The sequence below is a fragment of the Euphorbia lathyris genome, chromosome 2, assembly GCF_963576675.1.
Source record: "Euphorbia lathyris chromosome 2, ddEupLath1.1, whole genome shotgun sequence".
NCBI lineage: Eukaryota > Viridiplantae > Streptophyta > Magnoliopsida > Malpighiales > Euphorbiaceae > Euphorbia > Euphorbia lathyris.
Window position 1 is genome coordinate 141,102,141 of NC_088911.1, and position 10,265 is coordinate 141,112,405.

General features: G+C 34.3%; 1 protein-coding gene across 1 annotated transcript; it reads right to left on the bottom strand.

The window, feature by feature from the left end:
• Nucleotides 1-1,866: 1,866 nt before the first annotated feature.
• On the bottom strand, nt 1,867-5,192 carry LOC136220162 (late embryogenesis abundant protein D-29). The gene is made up of 2 exons (XM_066007900.1): nt 4,757-5,192; nt 1,867-2,371 (listed from the first exon to the last, which is right to left on the bottom strand). Exons 1-2 carry the CDS (start codon nt 5,118-5,120, stop codon nt 2,004-2,006), a joined length of 732 nt encoding a protein of 243 aa, XP_065863972.1. The 5' UTR covers nt 5,121-5,192; the 3' UTR covers nt 1,867-2,003.
• Nucleotides 5,193-10,265: the final 5,073 nt, after the last annotated feature.

The window sequence follows — 10,265 nt, forward strand, 5'->3', positions numbered from 1 at the left end:
CCAACCCAAATAATAAACAGGCGTTTAGGTTTTAATAGATTTGAAGAAAAAACTTTAGATGTTGAACCGAAGCCTAGATGGGACAGCTGTGGACCGGATCTGTGTCCACAGATGTCCCAGGGCTCACTAGACTCAAAACTGTCCTGACGGAAAGTTTTTAAGAGCATCAATAATGGTTGTAACATACAATTGTTACAATTAGATGCCACATGGACACAAGTAACACATCTAAGTAAAGTAATACACCATTAGAATCTTTTGTTACTTTAAAATTTGGTAGGATCCGCTTGTGATACATTTATATATCCACTAAATTAATATATAAATAATAATTTTTTATTTAAAAAAATTATTAATTCAATACTTATTATTATTCTCTTAAAATTTAGGGATAGGATAAGATACGAAAATAGACTTAAGGTTTTTGGGAAGTACCAATTTAGGTTCAACGTTCAAAATAGCACCAATATAGGCTTAACGTTTACAACATAATATCAATTTAGGCTTAACGTTTATAATATAGTATCAATTTAGACCCTACGTACTAACAAAATAGCACCAATATAGGCTTAATGTTTACAGCATAATATCAATTTAGACTTAACGTTTATAATATAGTATCAATTTAGGCCCCACGTATAAAATAGCACCAATATAGACTTAACGTTTATAAAATTTAAAATTTCGAGTGAACCTCGTTGGAAATCTTTGAAAAATTGACATATTTAAAATTTAAAATTGTATATTTTGAGTTGATACGGAATATTTGGACCTTGACGTTAGAGTAAAATTACATCATTTTTAATCGTTAAAAGGTAAAATTTCATCTCCGTAAATATTAGAGATATTTTTACATCTTTTATAAAATAATTAATTCAATATTTTTTTTAATTTAATAATAATTATTAAGATGATTAAATTATTTAAAAAAGATTAAATTATTAATTAAAAACATATGTTAACATTGTAATGTTTTATTAATTATTTCTGCACCTCATATGGCTAGTGTATATGAGTGTGGTTAGATGTTTCTAATCTTTTGAAGTAACATGATTATAGCCAATGTTATCAGAATCGGACCGGACATTAAACCGGATTTGTAATTGGATCATAGGTCATCTGATCGGATCGGATGGTTCGAACCGGATGACATAATAAATAAATAAATAATATTTATATATTAAATATATAAATAAAATTAATTTAAAATTATTTTTATAAATTATATATTATTTTTATAAATATATATTAACATGACATGGTTTGTTAAACATTTTGTAACAAGATATTAACTATTATAATATATAATAATGTTGAAAGGGTTGCAATAAAAAAGAAAAAGTCCAAAGGATATAGTGGGAATAATAAGAAGTTTTTAGGCTACAGCTGGGAATAATATGAGGAAAGTTTGAGGGTATAGTGGGAATAATATATGATAACCTTTAAAAGACGTTTGAAATAAAACCAACAATCCCACAATATGAGGCCAAGGAGTCCCCAGTGGAGGTTATAAATAAAGTAATGCCTCTAGTGAATTGAAGATAGCAAGTGGAGTGGAAACTGTTGATTGCACCAATTATTGGTGCGCAGGAGCAGTTATTAACTGGAACTTTTAAGTTTTTTTTTTTTTTAATAAACTGTCAAAAAAACCGGTGTTGCACCGGTTCCCGGTTTGACCTCCGGGCGCCGGTCCAACCCCGATTCCCACCGGTTTGTTGGAGATCCAGCAAACCAGTGCGGCTCGGACCGGACCTTTTGCCGGTTTCCGGTTAGATCGGTCCGACCGGCCGGTCCGATCCGGGTTTGACAACACTGATTATAACAACCATTAGACTTGCTAAGGAGCAAATTCAATTTCTCCAAAGAAAAGCATAAAACCTTTTACTTTATTTCTATCTAAATTCTTACACCATCCGATTCATTCCTTCCACAATCGTATCAACATAAAACAAAGTCACATAAACAAATAAATACACACTCCAAACATCTGCTCCAAACCAAACTTAAAGCTCTTCATCAGGTGTAATTCGCTCAGTACTACCCCCTAAATTATCCTTAATCTCCTGTGATTTCTTCTTTGCAGACTCGACTGCCTCCCCAGCTTTTTGTTTGGTCACATCATATCCCTCTTCAGCTTTTCTAGCAGCCTCTTCTTTTGCCTTGTCGGATGTTATTCCGCCTGTTTCTCTGGCCTTCGTTTTTGCTTCTTCAGCCTTGTGGGATGCCTCGTCGGCTGTTTCAGTGGCTTTTTGTGTAGCAGTGCCTGTTGTGCTGCTTAGTTTTTCCTTGATTTCACTGGCCTTTTGTGCTGCTGCGTCCTTCATTTCTTTTGCCTTGTGTGTTGCTGTCTCCTTTATTTCTTCAGCCTTTTCTGCAAGAATAGGTAAGGAAATGTTCCAATTTAAATTAATCTCAGCATCATAGATATAAACAGACAAAGAAACCTGTGTGGTGGAGAGTGATAATGCAAACAAAAGACTGAAAAGGAGTTCTACGATACTGTTCGCAGACCTGTTGCCCCTAGAGATGGCAATGGACCCGTAGAGATAGCAACGGGTAGGATACCCAGCGGGTAGTGTCAATCCCAAACTCTTACCCGTTTATTTTTTTTAATTACTCGTACCCTTCCCATTATTCTAATAGATATATGTTTTGCATCCCATACCCGTTCCATTTAATTTAGAAGTATCCGCGGGTACCTACCCGTTAAAAATAAAAAATAAAAATATTACAAATTTAATAAAGTATAAATTTAATAAATCATTAATCTAAAAATTGAAATAATCAATTTTATCAGCTTAGTGATATCACTTAATAGTTGAAAAACAAATAGTTGATGTTCAAATCTCACATCTTACCTCTAAGAGACAATAATATTTTTTAATAAATTTTTTTTAAATTTAATAAATCATTAATCTAAAAATTGAAATAATCAATTTTATCAGCTTAGTGATATCACTTAATAGTTGAAAAACAAATAGTTGGTGTTCAAATCTCACATCTTACCTCTAAAAGACAATAATATTTTTTAATATATAAAAAAATTATGACGAACAACGGATACTGAATAACCTGAGGGTCTTTCCATACCCGTCCTGTACCTTTTTATACCTTTTATAAAGGGTATAGATAGTCGTCCCATTAGGATCGGGACGTGTCAGGTACCCGCGGATAGAATACCGTTGCTATCCCTAGTTGTCCGGACCTAGAACTGTTCACAGACCCACTATTTACAGGTTTGGACACACATTTGACCTTTAACCCAATCCGGTTAAAACCGGGTTTTAATTCGATCCGGTTAAAACCGGGTTTAAATGGATTGGGTTTGGGATTTGCCGAGGCCCAACCTCAGCCTTTGGCGGTGCTGGAATTTTGAATATTAGTTTAAATCATAGATTTGGCAATAAATGACACTAAATTTATAATACACATTGGCAATCTTTTTTACATTGGCAATCTTTTTTAGTATAAAGATGTTATTATGATTTTAGTTCAAATATTTCCATATGTAAATAGAATAATTGAATTTAAATGGACTGAATTTAGTTAAATTTCAGCTGGAATTGGTTATAAGTGCTCAATTTTAATTTTTTACTCATTTGATTGCCCAAAATTTGGACGCCCCGACTGGACTTGAGAATTAGCTTTGAGAATGAGCTTTTTCTGTCTAACCCAGCCTGAACCAGATATAAATATACTATGAGCTGGGCTAGATTTAGGAATTAGCTTTTTCTAGCTTTTGTAGAAAGCCTAACCTGAGCCTCAATCCAATATAAATATATTATGAGGATAAATATACTATACTAGCCCGAACCCGATATGACTAAATTTGAGAATTAGCTTTTGCTGTCTAGCCCAGCCCGGCCCGGCTGGGACTCAATTCATAAATTCCAAACCCTTGATAATATATTCAAGACCCCTAATTTATAAAATTTAATTTTAAAAATAATAATTTTATTAATTTGATATAATTCAAAATTGTAATGAATTTCTATATAAATTTTCTGTATAAATATACTATGAGCCGGGCTAGATTTGTGAATTAGCTTTTTCTGTCTAGCCCAGCCCAGCCCAAACCCTGAATTGGATTACACTTAGGGATGACAACGGGTAGGGTACCCGCGGGTAAAACCATTCCCAAACCCCTTACCTTTTTATTTTTTAATTACCCGTACCTGTCCCATCCCATTACCCTAACGGTACGGGTATACTTTTTGAGTACCCTTTTCGCGGATACCCTTACCCGTTAAGAATCAATAAATAAAAAAAATATCACAAATTTAACAATAATAAATTATCAATCTAAAATCAATAATAAATTATCAATTTAAAAATTGAATAAATTGAACCTTATTATAAAGTAAGAATAAAGTATCTTAATGGTATCAAAAAAATAAATGGTTGAGATTTAAAATTCACGTCTTCCATGGGTATGGATAGTCCCATGAGAATCAAATAGTGCTACCCACACGTATACTACCCGTTGACATCCCTAATTGCATTGGACTTGGACTAAAAACTTGCGCAAGGTAATTTAGTGTTAATCCTAATCCGGACTAAGCAGCTTTTTCAGTCTAACCCAGCCCAGCCCGAACCCTGAATTGGGTTGGACTGGACTTGGACAAGGTAATTTAGTGTTAATCCTGACTAAGCAGGACCAACCTGGCCAGGTTTAGTTTAAGCAGTGCCCAGCACATGAACAGTCTAATTCTAATTCTACAGGTCTAATTACCACTTCTAGTACAAAGTAACTTACCAGAAGCAGTGTCTTTAGTCCGCCTAGCAGCATCAGACGCAGTATCATAGGCTCTATTAGCAGCATCCGAAACACCATCTTTACCCCGCTTAGCAGCATCATAGGCAGAATCCGAGGCTCTCTGACCCGCCTCCTTAGCCTCTTCTTGTTTCCGCCCCATAGTCTCAGAAAGTTTCTCCTTAGCCCATTCAGTCCAAGACTCCGACGACATGTCACCCTCAGCCTCAGTACCCTTCCTTTTCGCCGCCGCAAAATCCTCACCTTCAACAGTCGCTGATGGCATATGGTCCACAGCAAAGACCACCACCACCAGCATCATCATCACCACCACAACAATTCCTAAACTTCGTCTTCTACAAGCCATAATATGATATATATCTATATATGTATCTATAGGTGAGTAAGTAGGATCAAAATGAAGATGAGAAATCGGAGAAGAAGGGGGTTATTTAAGGGGAGAGAATGATATTGACAGGTGGCGTATATGTGTCTGATCTAAGGACATGAATCTATGTGAGGTGGACGAGTGTTTTTTGGGGTTAAACATGTGTCCATTTCTTACTTAGATTGCCTTTTTACGTCATTTTTGGTTTCCAGCTTAATGGAGCATTGTAGATAAATTGTATGTCGGTATAAACTTTTTGGTTGGAAAAAAAAAAAAAAAAAAGCCTAATATATCCGGTAAATTATATACGTGTACAACGTTTGTCATTTTTCATATTTTGATGTATAATCTTTTATTTTATACATAAAAATTATATAATATTTAGGTGATATTCCACTAAAATTTATAGCCGGTAATTATGATCGATCAATACAAAATCAACGCGTTGTGTTAGCAATTTGACCTCTCTAAAAGTTAAAATTACTGATGTGGTGTGTTGATTTCGCATTGATCGATCAACTTTTAACTTTTAAGGAGGTCAAGTTGCTGACGTATCGCATTGACTGTTTACAATTACCGGTTGTACCCTTTAGTAGAAAGCCCCAAAAGGTTGTAGAGTTTTGTACATAAAATTGAAGGTTGTATACCAAAATGTGAAATAGGACAAAGGTTGAACACCACATATATAATTTATCCGTTATTTGAACTTATATAAAAAGGATAAGGTGCAAAAATACCCTCTAGCATTTAGAGTCATGAGTAATTTTACTCTTAATATTTAAAACAGTGCAATTTTACCTTTAAAGTTGTCAACCAAAAGTAATTTTACCTTTAATATTGATAAATTTGGTTAATTTAAGAAATAATTCATCAAATTGTCTTATCGGTTATAAATTTTCATCTACACTTCAGACGCGTGTTATTTTATCACTCATTAGTAACATATCATAAATATATGATTAAATGTAAAAAAAATTAAAAAAATTAAAGAATATACTGTATTTTGTACGAGTTGGATAAAAAAATTTAAATATTTCATCGAATTTAAAAATATTAATCTCTATTTCTAATATTAAATTACAAAAAATATGATTTTGTTTTGAAGAAAGAATATGAATTTTTTTAGAATCAACTTACATGTAATTGGTATTGGTATAGAATAAGGAAAAATATTTATGTTTTATAATAATATCTGAAATTGATTCAAAATACACTTGACTACCAACGTTAGGGGTAAAGAGTTAGTGAAGCATTATATAGTAAAATCTTCATAAATTAATATTTTTTTATAATAATAATTTTTTCAATCCCAATTTGAATCAGTTCAGTAAATTAATATTTTTATAAATTAATAAAATTTTATAGTTCCAATATTATTAATTTACCGATTTTTTACATGGACAACTTGCCTTTTTTTTTTTTTTTACGTCATTTTGGTATCAATCTTACTCAAGCATTATAGACAAATGGTATGTCGGTATAAACCTTGTGGTTAGAAAACAAACTAAAATACAAAAAAACACCACATATATTAAAGTAGGGTAAATTACAACCATCGATCTGAACTTTATCAATTTTCACAATATGATCACATGTTAAAATATATTGTTTGATGTGATCCGAATAATATTAGGATTCATGTGTACTTATTTTAAAGGGATAAGGTGTAAAAATTTCTTTAACGTCTATAGTCAGGAGCAATTTTACCCTTAACGTTTAAAATTGTGCAATTTTACCCATATAACGTTGGCAATCAGGAGCAATTTTACCTCTAACGTTCATAAATTGGGTTAATTTGAGAAATAATTCATCAAACCGACTTCTCGATCATGAATCTTATCATCTATACTTCACGTGTGCGTCATTTTTATCACTCATTAGTAACAGGTAATAAACATATGATTAGATGTGAATTTTTTTTTGAAAAAAATTAAAAAATATACTATCTTTTGTACGAGTTGGATAAAAAAATATTCATATATTTCACCGAATCTATAAATATTAATCTTCAATTCTATTATTAAATCATAAAAAATATGAAATCTTTTTTGTTAGAACTAACACATATATAATTAGTGCAGAATAAGGAACAAAATATATGTGTTTTTATAATAATGTCTGAAATTGATTCAACTTGCAAATGTTAGGGGTAAAATTGCTCTTTATTGCCAACGTTAGGGGTAAAATTGCATCATTTTACGTTAGTGATAAAATTGCTCTTGATTGTAAACGTTAGATGTATTTTTGCACCTTATCCTTATTTTAAACTAACAGGGACGATCGAAGTAAGGGTGATTGTTGGATTAAATTAAATAGGAATATTTGAAGACATATGGATTAATGGTGCATTCTTCGAATCCATTTCGAATCAGAGTTCTTCAATCACGTTTAAGATTAAGGAATTCCAGTTCAGATATATTATTAACTAGCTAAAATACATTCACCACTCAGAAGACACACTTATCCTCTGTAAAAGCTAAAGAGAGACGGTTTTACCCGTGAGCTCCTTATAATTAGAATGTGACTTCACAAGTCAAGGTACACACACGTCTACTGTAATTACTCTCAATTGCTTAGTGCTCCAAGTCTTATACTCTCTTAACTTAGGCATCATGGTAAGGTCGCTGGTTAATGGCCTCACCTTGATACTTTTCTGTCTTATCTCAAGCACAGTGAAAATTCTCTCAGTCGTCGGAGCACCACTCTATAAATTCAATCATATGAAGTTAATGCGGTGAGCGCGAATCAGTCCAAGCAAACGACCATGACTCATCAAGAAAATGTTACGGAACCATCACCCTCACAACATACTCAGGGTCTTAAATCACTAGTTGATGCTAGTGGTCTGGGAAGAGCTGAGAAGCACTCTCGGAGGTGCAAGCATGGATGCCCGAATGCCGAAGGTCACATGCACAGATGGATTTTCAGACGTGTTTTAAAGGCGGAAAATAAAATATAAAATATAGAAACATCTGATTGCCATAGATCATGCATCTAGAATAGGGTTAGAGAATAAATTCATATTTCACCGTGGAATGAGAGATGTTCCCATTGTTGTAATTAGAAGAAATAATTTGAATTAAACAAATCAAATTCAAAACCTAGTTTGGATTAAGGGAGGTTGTAAACACAAGAATTTTAGGGGAGGAATATTTTCTTACATGAAAGATTGACACGCGATTAAGTGGCTAGACATCCCAACTAAGTTGGCACCCCTAACACACCAAATCAACCCGAAATATTATTAATAAAAAAGAAAAATTACAAAGGGAGGAGAAAAAAAAAGCGTTCAAAGAAAAGAAAAAATTAAGGGAAACGACATGTGCAACATTACATAAGCCGTCAAACACAAATGATTGACAAAATTGAGGAGCCGAGTGCCAACATGTAAGAGCGGAAGCTGTTTTGCCAAAACGGGCCAGCCGATCCGCCACCTGATTGGCCTCTCTGTAGATATGAGTGATTCTGCAATTCATATTCGAGAATCTAGATAAACACTGAAGCCAGTCTTGTCTAATTTTCCAGGGTACCATGGTAGACTTTCCGTTTAGCATTGCAACCGCATAGGCAGAATCAGATTCAATCCAAAGGTTGTGCCACCCCCGTTCCCAGGCTGATTCTACTGCGAAAATAATGGTAGTCAGCTCGGCAATATGCGCATAGGAGCTAGAAAGATTAATAGCATACCAGCCAATTACAAAACCTCGGGAATTTCTGAAAACCCCTCCAGCACCTGCGATTCCAAGCGCTCCGTCCGTCGCACTGTCGGTATTAACCTTCATCCAACCCGACGGCGGCGGACACCAGCGTACGATGATCAGATCCGATGGAGGCCTAGAATGGGTCGGCAAAGCAACAACCCATTTTGGTTCCTAAATGTAAAAGTGAAGCCAATTCTGAAGAAATTGGATTGAAGGGAGATCATTTTCGAAAATAGCCATATTCCTGATATACCAAATATACCAAACAGCAGTTATAGTAGCCAGATTCCACCCTTTTCTCATAGAAGAATGTAAACGGACAGCTCTAATGTCCCGGAATAAATTCCCGAAGGTCAGAACACTACTACGGTGTATACCAAAGACAGAGAAAACAACATTCCAGAGACTATTCGACACCAGGCACATGACGAAAAAGTGATCAATAGATTCAATATGACATTTACACAGTTCACATCTCGAAGCTAGAGAGAAACCACATACCTGTAAATTGGATTTGTTGAAACACCTTTCCATATGATTTTGATTTGACAAAATTATTTAAGTAATTGATTAAAAAATATTCTAACACATTAAATTTAAATGCTTTGGTTTATTCATACTAATGTGTTTGTTCAATGTTGAGTTTATTGACCTATAAGACATTAAGATTAAAAGTCCAAAAGCCCATAAGTGGAAGTCAAGCCCAAGTCAACACATCAAGACCTCACGGCCCAAGATTTCAAAACGCGGTCGTTTTGTAAAAGCACAAGCTCAGCTTGAAGAAGGATCGAGAAGCCTTCTCTCATTTGTTTCAAGATGAAGCTGCTGAGTGGAACGACAAGAAGTACAAGACAGCGGCAGACAAGAACCAACTTCTAGACAAAGTATTTCTACTTTGGGTAAAGTTCAGAAGGCGCAGGAAGCTGTCTGGAAGACTTTGCCAAATATGTCGAATTTACCGGACGAAAAGCTGCCGAGCACTGCCACGGACAGAAGATGCAACAATCTCATTGGCCAACGACACTGAGCGCGTACTGAGTGACAACGATAGGAAGCCGTTTCCCTCCAATGGTTATTTCGAAATTCAAAATTACCAGTGCCTCAAGTGTCACTATAAATAGGCCTCTCATTTGCTTCATTCGATGCAGATCTTCAATTAGCCGAAACGCTGTCCAAATTCATACTTGAAGTTCTGTGAGAAAAGCAAAGCAAAAACCTTACACCAATTTTCAATTATTGTGTAAAAGTCTAGAGTGATTTTCAATCATCTAAAGTGTCTTAACAATTGTTGTTTAGGACAAACACTTTATCATTTCTAGAAGAATAGAAAGGAGAGGCTGAGTACTCGGTTATAGTACTCAGCGGTAGATATAGGAGTGAGTAGAGGTATAGAGGAAGGTACTTTTGTATACTCAGCTTCTAT